The sequence below is a fragment of the Lolium rigidum genome, chromosome 7, assembly GCF_022539505.1.
Source record: "Lolium rigidum isolate FL_2022 chromosome 7, APGP_CSIRO_Lrig_0.1, whole genome shotgun sequence".
Taxonomy (NCBI): domain Eukaryota; kingdom Viridiplantae; phylum Streptophyta; class Magnoliopsida; order Poales; family Poaceae; genus Lolium; species Lolium rigidum.
Genome location: NC_061514.1, coordinates 307,925,497 through 307,940,885, shown reverse-complemented (window position 1 = coordinate 307,940,885; position 15,389 = coordinate 307,925,497). Strand labels below are relative to the sequence as shown.

General features: G+C 41.3%; 1 protein-coding gene and 1 non-coding gene across 2 annotated transcripts; both read left to right on the top strand.

The window, feature by feature from the left end:
* The first annotated feature begins 360 nt into the window (after window positions 1–360).
* LOC124676547 (probable protein transport Sec1a) lies at window positions 361–11,056 on the top strand. The gene is made up of 21 exons (XM_047212588.1): window positions 361–442; window positions 941–996; window positions 1,102–1,183; window positions 1,894–1,972; window positions 3,339–3,389; window positions 3,471–3,567; window positions 3,637–3,669; window positions 3,783–3,911; window positions 4,042–4,233; window positions 4,340–4,423; window positions 4,527–4,625; window positions 4,709–4,800; window positions 5,571–5,664; window positions 6,194–6,319; window positions 6,406–6,501; window positions 7,373–7,489; window positions 7,590–7,667; window positions 9,731–9,933; window positions 10,326–10,416; window positions 10,534–10,623; window positions 10,706–11,056. The coding sequence occupies exons 1-21, from the start codon at window positions 361–363 to the stop codon at window positions 10,757–10,759; spliced, it is 2,025 nt and encodes a 674-aa protein (XP_047068544.1). The 3' UTR covers window positions 10,760–11,056.
* A 690-nt stretch (window positions 11,057–11,746) lies between these two features.
* On the top strand, window positions 11,747–11,818 carry TRNAT-CGU. Its single transcript has one exon. It is a non-coding gene; the product is annotated as a tRNA-Thr (tRNA).
* Window positions 11,819–15,389: the final 3,571 nt, after the last annotated feature.

Sequence of the window (15,389 nt, the reverse complement as noted above, 5' to 3'; positions counted from 1 at the left end):
CGCACTCCCGTCACTTTCACCACTCCCGCCAGACCCACCCACACCCACTGACGTGTGGGCCCGCAACGGCGCGACCCGGACCGGGTCCACGCGGCAGGGACCGAGCTTAAACCCCGGGCGGCCCCAACACCACCTCGGCCCATTTCTCCCCGTCCCCGTTGCGAATTTGGAAGCAGCAGAGATACCCTCGCTACTCCGCCGCGGACTGAAAAATCTCTCCTCCCCTTCACGCCGGCCGCACGCCGCGAGCGCGGTCCTCCGCTCCGCTCCCCCGCCGCGCCGCGCCGCGCCGCGGCTTCCGCGCGGGTCGACCGACCGGCCGCGGGCCCTAACCCTAGCGTCACCGGCGGCGGCGGCGCAATGTCGTCGGACTCCGACTCCTACTACTCGCGCGGCGGCGGCGGCGCCGACCACAGGAGCCTCCGCCAGATCACCCGGGACCGTGAGTGCTCTCCTCGCCCCCACACGCCCGGCCTCCATTTCTGCTCCTTCCCTCCCTTACTCTGTTTGCCGTGGGCAATGCATCTCGAAGCGGGGAATATTTCGGACTCGTGAAATTACAAGCTAATCTAGGAACGTTTATGTTCCAAATCGACACATAATCATAGAAATTAACTTTAACTTCCCCGGCATGTTAAGTCATGTAGTGCTGCTATGTAGTCAGTGCCATTATGCAGTTATTTTCAGCTTATATATTAAGACTGACTTTCTTCTACAGTAAGAGTTTCGCATTTCAGTAATTAGTATAGGCTGAACAATCGGCGGCTTAACAATAATCTATGCTCACTGCTCACAATCCCAGTGAATACTACAGCTGACCCAACTTCCTCTATTTCTAATTTCAGTTACTACTTCAGTAGAACAACTTCGTTTATCTTCGTCTTACTGGCGTCCTACAAATTTCCCGATTTAACACTTGCTTGCCTGTGCGCATACGCAGGTTTGTTAAACGAAATGCTAAAATCGACTCGGAGCAGCTCACGGTCGACATGGAAGGTATCCCTTTTTTGAGTTGGATGATTTTTCACCATTTTGATACTGCCATCTTCTACCGCCTTGCAAAACCAAAGTTTGACATGCGTACAACTGTGTTGTGCCCAGGTTCTGATCATGGACAGACTTACGGTCAAGATAGTCTCCAACTCGTGCACCATGACGGATATCACAGAACAAGGGGTTTCGTGTAAGTGGGCTGTTAAGCATCTGGACTTCTTCTTTCTCTCAATACATACTCATCGAAACGTGTGCCATCTGTGTTGGATTAAAGCGTAAAAATAAATGGATTTTTTGTGGAGCTGTTTCTTATGGCGCGCGTATTTGATTGCTCCTGGCGGTCAAAAGGTGTTCAACCTAGGCATGTGAAGTACTCAAGTAAATCCGTATACTAGAACATTGGTTAATGTGAAGCATCTGTTCTGGCTAACACTACGTGGTTCAACTGAAAGAGTTTTATTACAGTAATGCCGTCCCGGAGTTGTGATAAGAACACAGCTTTAATGCAAGTTTGAACTGGCCCCAGCTGGTGATGCAGTCTAAATATTCAGGAGTGTCAATGTAGACCTCTATAATTAATGTTAAATGAGGCAATATGATTGCTACTGCATTATGAAGATCCATTTTTTTCAATAGCTTGCACCATGTCTAAACAAGCTACATAGTTTTTTGATTCTGCTATTTAGCACTGGAACTGATCCTAATTCTGAAGAGCTCTTGCCAGCTTTTGGTTGAACAATTGAAGTATTTCATTCGAGTTGTTTTTACCATGTAGCTTGTCAAATCTCTACGTGTCGCGGAGCTCTTTCAGTTGGAGATCCTATATCAAAACGTTCTAGTGACACTCTCCGTGCGGTATTGTCTATGTTTAAAATATCCACATTGATATTTCTTTTGCAGTGGTTGAGGACCTATACAAACGGAGGCAGCCATTACCATCTTTGGATGCGATTTATTTCATGCAACCAACTCAAGAGAAGTAAGTTATGTTGGCTAATGTATCCTCCTTGACATGGTTGTGTTTTTTCACAGTTAGAGTTTTCCCCGTGCAGCAACCTCTCAGAATCTATGATTACTGCCACATTTACTCAAATACTTGATAGGTTTCACCTAGGAATCTGTATAATAATGCCTTAGTTCTGAATTTGTTTTCATTGCTATCATACCATCCTCTGACCCAAGGTGTCAATGCTGCACTAGTTGAGTTGATCAGCTTTTGAGCCACTATGTATGTGTTGGCAAAGATATTCAATGGTTAAGTTCTAGGTCTTATGATAAAGAACACATGCATGCATGCATGCTCGGGTATGGCTCCAAGGACCAAGGCTAGGGTGTTTGCCATCAAGTAAGCTTCCGTTTGCCGCTGGTTGACTCCTCCTATGCTACCTCCAATCAAGCTCCTCTGCCTCTGAACACAACCCCTTGCCGCTGAGTAAAGTTCCTCGCAGCCTCATTGGGCTCCCCGCTGCTCCAGCTGCTACTGACTGATGCCTTGTGCGGTAGGTGATGACCACCACAGGAGTGTTCATCTCGGTGTGGGCAGAGAAAGTGGAGCAGGGGGAGAGTGCAAGAGGGGATTCATGACTGCTAGGAGTAACCAGCACACTTGTATTCGCCTAACTTCACTAGGGTTGATAGTATTTTGGGTCTTTGATTTTTTAATGAAGTAGGCTGGACCTGTCCTTTTTTTTTTCCTTTCTCTGCAGATTTTACAAATGCTGTTGACACCTCCTTGTTGGATTGCCGCCTAGGCAGCTGACACCCACTTAGCACCCAGCAAATTTTGGAACACTTAAGGTTGGAGGAAGGAGGGGCAGGCTAGGAACCTTGCTTATTCATCTCTTGATCACTAAAAGTTACAGCTCCAGCCTTTTATGGACGAATGACTTTACCACTATGAAATTGTCCTTAAGCTAGGAATCCGAAAGTACTCAAATTATGAGATATAACTTGATAACTAACCTTCATCTACTTGAACTGATGCGTTCTATAGTACTCTACATGCCTCCTGCATCCATGACAGCACAGATGGGTTTCTTATCAATGCTCTCCTGATGATTATATCTTGGACTAGTCTTTTATGTATGGTTAAAATTACAAAACAATGTTTGTCGCAAGAGCAAGTAATTAATGGTAGCCATAATTTTCTCCTGTGAAATATATGGTATGTTAAGTTAGTTTTCATCTTTTAACTCGTGCTGAGAAATATTAGCTTTTAATTTTGTTGCACTTGGTCTTTCAATCCAGCAGGAAATAAAGTGTTGTAGTTTCTTTTTCTTGCTGGTGATGTTGAATTTTTTCTTGCACTTGCAGTTCTCTAACCATTTATTGTGTTCATTATGCAGTGTACGCATATTTATTTCCGACATGTCCGGGAAACATCCATTGTACAAGAAGTATGTCATTAGTGTATGTATTTACTTATACATATCTGTTCTGTTACTTTAAGTGTTGACACAATGTTGTGCATGTCGCAGAGCCTATATATTTTTCAGTTCTCCTGTACAGAAAGAATTGGTGGATCAAGTAAAAAATAATTCAAAGGTTCTAACACGCGTTGGTGCACTCAGTGAGGTCTGTTTATCTACTCGCAAGCATGCATGCTAGTTTCTTTAAATTCTGAATTTTTGTTCTATGTTGCAGATGAATCTGGAATATTTTGCTATTGATAGCCAGGTAGGCATACAACTTCTTTCAAGATTGTCGTTTATATAAGTTAAATATCTTCTTGTTTATTCATTATGAAATATTATGTTTAGTTTCGATGAATCTGTTGATGTTATTTGTAGGGCTTTGTAACTGACCATGACAAGGCTCTAGAAGAGCTTTTCACCGAAAGTGTAGAAGGTTCAATGAAGTACAATTCATGTATTAACACGATGGCCACTCGTATTGCTACTGTATTTGCATCAATGAGGGTATTACTGTTATTGCTCAGTTACTATTTCATTTTGCCCATAAATTTGTGTTGACACCTCGGGTTCAAGTATATATGAGAACAAGAGGGTTCTGTTCTTCACTAACACGGAATGTTTTCAATTATTTTAGGAATTTCCTCGTGTGCACTATCGTGTTGCTAGGACGATTGATGCTTCTACTTTGACAACTGTACGGGATTTAGTCCCCACAAAGCTTGCGGCTTCTGTGTGGAATTGCCTGGCAAGATATAAATCAGCAATACCTGAATTTCCTCAAACAGAGACATGTGAATTACTTATTGTAGACCGATCAATAGACCAGGTACGAGATGATTCTTGTATGTTTGAGATACTTTTTAGTTTCCAGCGACTGCCACATGAGTTTTGGTTACTCCCTTCAATGTTTGACATTTTCGTGACATTTACAGATCGCACCTATCATTCACGAATGGACCTATGATGCAATGTGTCATGATCTACTATGCATGGATGGTAACAAATATGTACAAGAGGTGAGCATATCAAAACCATTTTAATACAGTTCAGTGTGGGCTTGGCTTATAGTTCTATTGTGCCCTTGATATCATGTTCCTATGCATGGATTGGAAACATCAGGTCCCAAGTAAGAACGGTTCGGCTACTGAGAAAAAGGAGGTGTTGTTAGAAGATCATGATCCCCTATGGCTTGAGCTTCGGCACCTACATGTAGCGGATGTGAGATTTTTGCCACTGTCAGTTTCATCTTCAAACATTGTTTTATGTTTTGGCAATTGTGTAATGGCGTCAATGTTTTGCAGGCTAATGAAAGATTGCATGAGAAGCTGACCAATTTTATATCAAAAAATAAAGCAGCTCAACTACACAAAGCAAGATTTGGTCAAGAAACAAGGTTAGTTCAACAAATTCAACTGTTGAGAGGTGGGGTCATGTGATTGACAATTAGCTTAAGAGAGTATGCAGTTAGGTTTTTAATGCGAAACAGTAGGGAAATTTCTCGGTACAATTTTATATTTAATAACAAGTATATACATTGCATCCTAAAATGCATACTATCAAAATGCATGCGATTTTCCATGGTTGTTTCATACTGTAACAAACATTGCATCCTAAAAGAGGACTCCTGAATGGTGCAGAAATGCAATATCAATCTGATTTAGATATTGCCATGATATCTGGATGTGAAATTTGTCACTAATCTCTGCTTAAGATTCTTCTTTTTTTGCCGTCCAGAAATACATGGCATGTAAATTTTGTCAACATTTAATGCTTTCTAAGTTTGACCAAGTATATATACAAAATTATGAAGATCTACAATAGCAATTATCAAATCATTATTAATAGATCTACCATAAGATATATATTTATAATGTATTTATTCAACAATGCAGTTATTAATATTCCCTTCTATATATTTGGTCAAACTTAATAAGCTTTGAATTTTGACTAAATTTATACACCATGTATTTTGGGACGGCGGGAGTAGTTAGATTTATGCTATGCATAATGAGTGACAGACTAAATAAGTGTGGCATCTAGGATGTACTTAACGTGATGTGTTGCAAATAGATCAGTAAGGTTTGTTCTATGATGAATTCATTCTTGTAGTTGACAAGATGTTCTCTTCTTTTGTAATGTTGAACGCTCTTGTTTGATTTGCAGAGGCGGAGAGCTATCTGCAAAAGAAATGCAAAAAATGGTCCAAGCTCTTCCACAATACAGTGATCAAATGGACAAGCTTTCACTCCATGTTGAGGTTTGTAATTTTTGTCTCTGGTGTGTTTGTGTGTGCTGCATATGTGAACTTAGAAGTAATTATTTCTCATGGACCTGTATAGTTGAATAAGTCAGTTCTAAGATTACCGAATTGTCACTCAATTTAGGATACATTAAATTATTTTTTAAATTAAAGTGTACTTGATTTTTCATCAGTATATGAACCACAGATGCTTGTACATGGCAACTAACGTTACAACTGAGATGGCTTGATGACGTGGGGTATCTTTTATTGCCTAGACTGTCAAGCCATACTAGCGCAATTTCACTAATTCCCATTTCTCCTTAAGCTAGCCACAGCTTTTCTCCGTTATGACAAGCATACAGTTCCACTAGGTGTTGCTTTCCTAGCATCGTGAGTCTAGCATTGCCTCATGCTAGCGACTCTGGTGTGATCTCCAAAGTTTGCACTAGGATAGGAATTGCATCATTTGAACTGGCTTCCTGAATATCAGCTGTTTGGATATAGCAATACATACTTAAGTTTGTGTTACTCATTTTTGCTACAGATTGCAGATAAGCTCTTTGAGATAATCAAACAACAACATTTGAAAGATGTTGGCCAGCTTGAGCAGGATCTTGTGTTTGGTGATGCTGGGACGAAAGAACTAATCGATTTCTTTAGGACGCGTCGGGTAATTATTCATTGCACTATAACCAATGAAATGCTGGTTCTAATCTTGTGTGGACATTGTATTGATATTTTACTGATTTAATGCAGGATATAAGTCGTGAAAACAAGCTACGTTTGCTAATGGTGTATGCTGCAATTAACCCAGAGAAGATCCAAAGTGACAAGGGGGGAAAGCTGATGCAGGTAACTTAAGTTTTATATTGAAAAAGTAGCTCATTAATTTGGAAAGTACATTTTATTTGGGTTTGACAAATGGGCCTTGGGTTAATGACAACTGTACTATGGGGCAGCCTGTAAGTAATGTGATGCTATTTTCCAACATGAATGGTATTTCAATGTCAATGAGAGATTACTCATGAGCTCTTGAGTGATTGTGATATGTCTTGTTCACTAGCACCTGTTATAGTAGGCAGTGCCAAGTTTGCAGTGTCTATTGTTTTTGCGCATTCTGTTTCTTCTGGAAGAATACAGGCACGGCTCTGTCTACTATGCGAAGTGTTAACATGAACAGAAGCTCAAACTGTTCACTTGTTTACTAGTAAGCTAAACCATGTCTGTTCATACCTTCTGCACTGACTAGTTGACATGCAGTAGTAACTTGTGTACCCCATCAAGAAAAAAAGTGTTGCTATGGAAGTGTATTGTCAAATAACATGAACTTTGAGCTTCTATATGTTTGGAATTATCTTAAATTTCCACATAAAAATGAAGTCGATCTGTCTAAGGACTCTATATCATGGAAAATATATGATTAAAAAGGATAATAGTCCAAGTTATATCTTGAAGACTTCAGGAATTCCAATTGTTACCTTTTGTGACGAGAGGGGGCATTTCTGTTGAAATGATGCATTTTTAAAATTACCTCATATTTCTTTGTTCATCTGAAATTCCAATAACTGATATGTCTGTCAAAAGGTGTACAGTAGACAGACATGTCCTAAGAATTCATGCATCAGATGCTTCTAGCATCAATTCTCCGATCAGTCAGTTGTTAATTTGTTATAGCTATTTTATGAATAATATCAAAATTCAGTAAAGAGGTCTATTTTTATAGCTGGCTGGATTATCTACTGACGACATGATCCCAGTGAAGAATATGCGTTGCCTATGTGCTCATGATACTAAAAAGTCTTCAAGGAGTGGCTTTACTATGAAATTTGAATTGCGTAAGGTATTGTGCCAATTATTAAGTTATGTCTTAGCTCTTCAAACCATGTAGCTTTGAATAATTATATTATTGGAAATTATTCAATCAATTCTGCAATTTTCAGAAAAAGCGTGGTATTAGAAAAGAACGAATAGGGGAAGACTCAACATGGACGTTATCCCGGTTTTATCCCATCCTGGAGGTAAAATTTTAGCAAATAGTTATGTATATCTGATCAATCGTAGCAGTAAAATGTTTTGAAGTTCTTGATACTGTTTCATACAATAAACTTTTTTGCATGCAGTATTGTTCTGTATTTGAGATTTTTAGATAACTTGTCTTCATCCCTGTTTCCTTATTCTCAGTTTTCCTTTATTCTCCATTAGTTTTATTTTTTCCACCATCTTACCTCATTTTGTCAACCGATGGTTTGCTGTTTAGAGGCCTCAGGATTAGTCGGTTGGTTTCTTTCAGTTATAATTGTGCCCATCTTTGGTCCCATCATTAATGTGCCTGGCCAAGGGAGGGATCCATCCCGTGTTGGTCAACAACGTTTTGATTTGCTTCTGTGGAGATACTTGTTCCTTATTTGAACTAATCAATTATGTGAAAGTATCTGGGCACAAAAAAAGACATTGTTGTTCTCCACTAAAACATATGCACTGTTGTAGAAACAGTATATGAATGCATGCCTGTTGCTCCTTATTCCTCCCTTCAGTATTATGGCAAAGCAGAGCTATTTTTGTTATGGGTCACCAGTTGAGTAAATGACGGTAAGTCCATACTAGGTATTGAACAGTCATGAAAAGGGGTCACTTGGCCATCTACAAGGGACATGTGCCCCTAGCTGCTACTGTATAATCTCGAGTTACACAGCGCGACCCATTCGGTTATGCGGCTGAGCTCCGATGGTTGGGGCCCGTTGGCGGCTAGTAGGCCACGCGACTGCAAGTAGCCTGGCCATGGTAGGGCCGCCGTAGTTTAGGTTAACTAAACCTGTAACCATCTGTTTATAGATGGTCATTTTGGCCAACTAATATTAATGAAGAACTACTTATTATCACGTGTCAATGATGGGCGGGCCAGGAGAGGAGTCAGGCAGACACCAAATCAGTCCGTGGGGCGTCCACGCTGACGCATTGCCAGCCCAAATTTGGGCCGTGAATGCGTCGGCACGGACAGGCCGGTTACTTTGCGTCAGGCCTTTGGGCTTGCTCTTTACCCATTCCCGGTCCGCGCGGACCGAAACGGACACGCGCGGTCCTTTCGCTTCAGCCCGCTGGAGATGCCCTAAAGAATTGGCTGGTAGCTGTGAAACATCTTATACTTGCATCCATGGGCGGAGCGACTTGGAGGCGAAACTGGGCTACAAACCCCTTCCAAAACGCAACTAGGCATACTTTGTCTTTTGTTTCTACAGTACTCCCTCCGTCCCAAAATGTAAGGTGTCTAAGAATTGGTCAAAAGTCAAATTTTGCCAACTTTGACCAAATATTTAGAAAAAAATATTTACATCTACAATATCGGATGGACATATTAAGAAAATATACTTTATGGTGAATCTATTCGTGCTGATTCAGTATTGTAAATGTTTATATTTTTGTGTATAAACTTGGTCAAACTTAAAAAACGTTGACTTTTGACTAATCCTTAGACGCCTTATATTTTGGGATGGAGGGAGTACTTGGCAAGCTTTTGTTTCCCACTTGCCAATCAAGCACAGCGCAGGAAGAGAAATAGGCCTCTGTTTTCATCCTGCACTTCTTTCACACTTCGGCGCATTTGGTGGCTGGTGTCTAGATTGTCATTGGCTGTGGCCTGTTTGACCCGATGGGCCCTGATGGGTGCCCAATCTAATAGCAGTAGGTTTTTCTTTTGTTTAACCTTGGGGCTTGGGCCATGGGCTGATTCTTCATGTTTTTTCCCTGCTGGCCATAGGTAGATCTTGGGGTTAGCTCCTTTTTTTTAGTTACAAATAGAACTACAGCTCGCTTAGTATTCCAGTTTCATAGGAAATCAAGAAATTGCTGCTGGGCATCGATGGATCTTGGCCAAGCAAATTATTTTTCCTCTTACTTTCTATGTAAACTTCTGTGTAAATCAAGAAATTAAGTGCATTTTCAAACTTGAAAATCATCCCTAGATTTGGTGGCCAATTTAGCATGAACATGTTTCAAAAAAAGTACTGTAGTACGAAGGGTTGATTGGTGGCCAATTTTTTATTTTTGGCTTATAGGCTTTTACAAGAATGTGATTTTTTTGTAGGAGTTGATCGAGAAACTTAGTAAAGGAGAGCTTCCAAAAGATGAGTATCATTGTATGAGTGAGCCTAGTTCTAGCTCCCGTGGATTTTCAAGCAGCTCATCCGCTCGAGCAAGCCCAGCTCATCAGCCAGCTCAATCCATGAGGTCTAAATGGACAGGTGGCACATGGGCTAGGCCTAGAAACTCTGATGATGGCTATTCAAGGTTGGTCGTAGTAACTTCCATGGACTTTCCTCTGTTTCTACTTTCAATCATTCATTTCTGTTTAAGTTGATTGTACGTGGATGTGTATATTATGAAATGGTATATACCAGACATTGAGTGAGTTCAGTTGGGTTTGGCTCGGTTGGTTAATTCGTGTGGTTGTGGTTGGGTATAATTTAGTTTTAAACCCACTGCCCAGTTCAATTTACTGTAGTGGGACCAAATTAATGTTCTATTATGAGCAATTTTACTCGCATGCTATCTAGTGGGACCAAAGAGAAATGTGCAGAGCGGTGTTTCCGTAGCTGCACAGATATGGCAAATCAGAGTTGGTAATAATTTGGTTTGCCAGTAGGAGTTTCTTATATGATGTCCAAATAATCTTTTTACAGTGACTCTGTACTGAAGCATACATCAAGTGATATGAGAAAGTTGGGCCAGCGCTTATTTATTTTTATCATTGGGGGTGCTACCCGGTCTGAAGTATGTTTTCATTGCCTCTCGAATTTACTTCTCTTTTTCCAGCCATAGTGTTTTATTATTTAACTTATTAACTCCCTTCATTCTCCGATGCACGTTTTATGTCGATGGATATTGCAGTTGCGTGCTGCTCACAAACTGTCATCAAAACTAAAGAGAGATATTATCCTTGGCTCCTCTAGTCTTGATGATCCACCCAAGTTCATGACTGTGAGTCAGTTGATTGTGCTTGTCTCCTTTCTGACATGCTAGCTATATACACCTGCCAACCTGACTGGTCCCTTATTTGCAGAAACTGAAGATGCTATCAACCGAGGAATTTACATTGGACGATCTGCAGATATAACAATAGGAAGGGAACTGACAGGTTCAGGTTTCAGAACGATGAAACTGTCACTAAGATTCAGAGAGAGAAAATCGACTGTGTAATTATTATCTACTAAAGTTGTCAGTCTCGGCTCTAGATGTAGCTGAACATTACACAGGGCATAGGTTCTCAGGCTGGCTGGAGGGGCATGCTATTCACATGGCAGGGCAAGCCCTCCGTTAGTTTCTCATAATTTAGTGTACATAACATTGGCTAGCGGGTGTAACATATCTGATGACAATTATTACCAGTGAATGGGGTGTTCATTTTTGTTTATTGGCGGGTAGCACTGAGTATATCTGATGAGAGAAGTCTTCTTTTCTTCGAAAGAAGTTAGTGCACATAAATACTCCCTCCGTTCACTAATCTAAGATCTTTTATCTTTTTTCGTAAATGTATCTAGATGTATTTTAGCACTTATTTTGATTTGTATCTAGTCTGCTTAAAAATATCTAAAAAAATTACATTAGTGAACAAAGAAAGTACTCCCTCTAATCCATAACAAGTGTTGTTTAAACTAAAACCACGACACTTATTATGGATTGGAGGGGAATAACTCAGATCAAAAGGCTCATCTTTTAGAGGGTTCTAACGCACTGGATACAGACGTTTACAGCTCATCTTGCTTCTGTCTGATCTGCTTTGTGAGATGCGTTGGACCAGTGTTTTCTTACCATGATCAAGATAAGATCTAAAGAGAAGGGTGTGCTGTTCTCGTGCCATATTGACGCCAGCATTTCACTTACACGACACAATCAATTGAATTCGTGGCTGAGTAAGATGTTTTGCTCCCCTGAATTTCAGTATGCTCCGGATTTAGTTTAGTTTGGTTACTCGATTTGGTAACCCCGTCGCACAACTCCAGATGAAGGCTAGATAAATCTTGTTCAGAGTGACGTTGGGTCAAGCATAGTGTTGAAAATAACCATAAATAGAAAATAATAAGACGGATCACCATACAACAAAGCCTCCGTAGCATAGTGGTAGTGCGTTCCCTTCGTAAGGGAAAGGTCGTGAGTTCGATCCTCACCGGGGGCTGATTTATGTTTTTCTTCCCCTGTGTTTTTTTGTGCTGCTTTGAAAATCAGAATGGATAAAACTATAATCACTTCTCCGCGGAATTGGTATTGGTGGATTCTCGTAAACCTGTTTGACCTAGTTATTTCGATGGTTACATTGTGTTTTCCTGCTACTTAACTGCTAAAACTAAATGAACTATAATCACTTATTTGCAGGATTGACATTGTGGTGGATTGTCATCATCCTATTTGACCTTGTTATTTTGATTTTCTTTAGTGCTTGTTTTCCATGCTTTTATCAATTTTATGGCAACAAAAGGTAAAAATAAGTACAACACATCACAGTTCAACTACTGCAAACTCATCGGTTCGAGGAGCTCCCGCTCCACCTCCCATGAAAGTTTGGCATGATATGCATGCACGGAATTACAAAATGACGCCTTGATTACTAATGAAGTGATGAATATATAGATCAAGTTTCATATTTTGATGAATTTCCACATTCTTAAGGTGATGTGATTGTGACTGTAATGTAAACATGCAGTTTTTGAAACTCCAATTGACTTGGTGGAGATGTGACACACTAACAACATTGCTTTAGTGTTCTGGCAAATATAGTCAAAACAGGTTTCGCCAAAGTAACCGACTCTAGTTTTTTCGTATTAGATTTGACTCCTCGTGCAGCGCCAACTAAACATGTGTGCGGCCCTAGAGTTAGTCCCTTTTTGTAAGTCAACTCTAGTTTCTGCTCACTCGAGTCCACTTTTATAGAAAAACTAACTAAGATGGTCGCTTGTATAGCTAGTTTCGAAACTAGGTTTAAATGGGATGTTGTTTTAGCTACGCCTTTTTGTGTGACACGAGACCTAGTGCTCTAGCGGAAGTCAGGGCGACCAGGGTTTAAGCCTCCGGTGCCGGTTGCAACCCCGACACGGAGTTCCAATCCTCCCCGGCCGATCCTTCGACTCCTCTGGGTATTGATAGATCGTCTCAACTCCCAATCACCATACCCTTCCTATCCCCTTGGTATTTCTCAAGAGCTTGGCAAGGGTTGTTTCAACTTTCGCGATGAAAAGTATGGCGGTGAGTGTTTCGAGCCAAACTGGAAGATCGAGAAGCAAAAAAGAGGAGGCGTTTGATGATCTGCTTCAGCGCCTTGGGATAGAGGACGATGAATTGAACGATCTGATCTTTGAAGATGGAGAGGCTGCGCCGAAGGAAGGAAGGTATGAAGTGGACTGCCCTTGCTAGGGTTCATACCAAAAATTTCTATAGTCCTCTCAAACATTTGACTTGGTGGAGATGTGACACACTAACAACATTGCTTAGTGTTCTGGCAAATATAGTCAAAACAGGTTTCGCCAAAGTAACCGACTCTAGTTTTTTCGTATTAGATTTGACTCCTCGTGCAGCGCCAACTAAACAGGTGTGCAGCCCTAGAGTTAGTCCCTTTTTGTAAGTCAACTCTAGTTTTTGCTCACTCGAGTCCACTTTTATAGAAAAACTAACTAAGATGGTTGCTTGTATAGCTAGTTTCGAAACTAGGTTTAAATGGGATGGTGTTTTAGCTACGCCTTTTTGTGTGACACGAGACCTAGTGCTCTAGCGGAAGTCAGGGCGACCAGGGTTTAAGCCTTCGGTGCCGGTTTCAACCCCGACACGGAGTTCCAATCCTCCACGGCCGATCCTTCGATACCTCTGGGTATTAATAGATCGTCTCAAGTCCCAATCACCATACCGTTCCTATCCCCTTGGGATTTCTCAAGATCTTGGCAAGGGTTGTTTCAACTTTTGCGATGAAAAGTCTGGCGGTGAGTGTTTCGAGCCAAACTGGAGGATCGAGAAGCGAAAAAGAGGAGGCGTTTGATGATCTGCTTCAGCGCCTTGGGATAGAGGACGATGAATTGGACGATCTGATCTTTGAAGATGGAGAGGCTGCGCCGAAGGAAGGAAGGTATGAAGTGGACTGCCCTTGCTAGGGTTCATACCAAAAATTTCTATAGTCCTCAAACATTTGAGTAGCATATGAGAGTTGCTTGGAGTCCTGCGAAGGAAGTGAAGATTCAACATCTAGAGGAAACCATCTTTTTTGTGCAATGTTTCTGTTTAGGAGATTGGATCAAAGTTGAAACAGGCGGATGATGCATCTAAAATGCATACATGAGCTTTGTAGTTTATTCCCACATAGTACTTACTTCGTATTTGCATCTCATATAAGATTATATCAATGTTTTATATTGTTTTGGGGGATTTTCTAATGATCCTATTTATTTTAGTTATAAGTTTGCAAATCAGGAATATCTTGTTTTGTGTATTTTTTACTTTCAGTGATCTATACGGAGTGAATGGACCTGGGCTTTTTCGAGAATCAATATTTTACAAGGACTGATGATATTTCACGCAAACGGAGCCAGGAGGCCCAAAATCCTATAGCTGGCACGACCCCCACCCTAGGTCGCACCATCCATAGGATTGGGCGCCTCGAGCATCCTCAGCCGGCCATCAAGAGCCCCAGCTTATGGTCCTGGCATAAAACCCCCTATACAAAGGACCTCCGCCGTGTATCATAAAGGAGGCGGAGCGTAGATCAGAAACACCGAAATAGAGTCAGCACCAACAAAGATTGGAGGGGGGAACCTCTGCCGGAGGCCCTGCTAGAGAGATCTCCTACCCCCTTGAAGATCTGCATCAACACCACCATGATGAGAAGGGAATAATCCACTTCTGGACTATGGGTTTGTGGAAGTATCTTGTTCTATCTCTCTCTTGTTTTATCATTGTATTAGCACCATATGATCTACCAAACATGATTATGATCATCTATGTAACCTTTTTGTGGTGGGCCTCTTTTCTATGAGTTGATATTTGAGATTGGAATCCTCTTTTGTGAAAGGGCGAGATGTCGCCTAGAGGGGGGTGAATAGGCGTTTAAAAACTCTTACGGATTTAGCTTGTAAGAATGTGGAATTAAACTAATGTTTAGTTTACAAGCACAAACCCTAAATATGCTAGGCTCAACTAAGTGCAACAGCAACAACTAGAGCTAAGCAAGATAGACACAATATATATATGAACAACAAGTGATAGCAAGATATATGTACTTCAAGCACGATGGCTATCATAAGGAAAGTAAGCTCCGGTATAGAAATCACCGAGGCACACGGAGACGAAGATGTATTCCCGTGTTCCCTTCCTTTGCAAGAAGGTACACCACGTTTGGAGAGGTGGGGGTTCCACGAAGGATTCCCCAATGCCACGAAGGCTCACCTTCTTCTTCGAGCCAAAACCACGAAGGATAATGTCCCTTTCCTTATGGTTAGCTATTCCCCCACTCCGGAGATGGCAAGCTCCACAACCACTTCACAAGCTCCACGAAGGAGAAGCCCGGGCCTCTTCACAATCTTCCACGAAGAGATCACCGGGACAACAACCAAGCCAACTAGGAAGTCACCCTCCAAGAGTAACAAGTTCACAGTCTCTCACTCGAACTAATCATGGTGGAGAGCTCAACACTATGCAATGATGCAAAGCAAGAACACCAAAGGTGTTCAAATCCTTCACACTCAAATCCCACCAAACCAACAAATGGT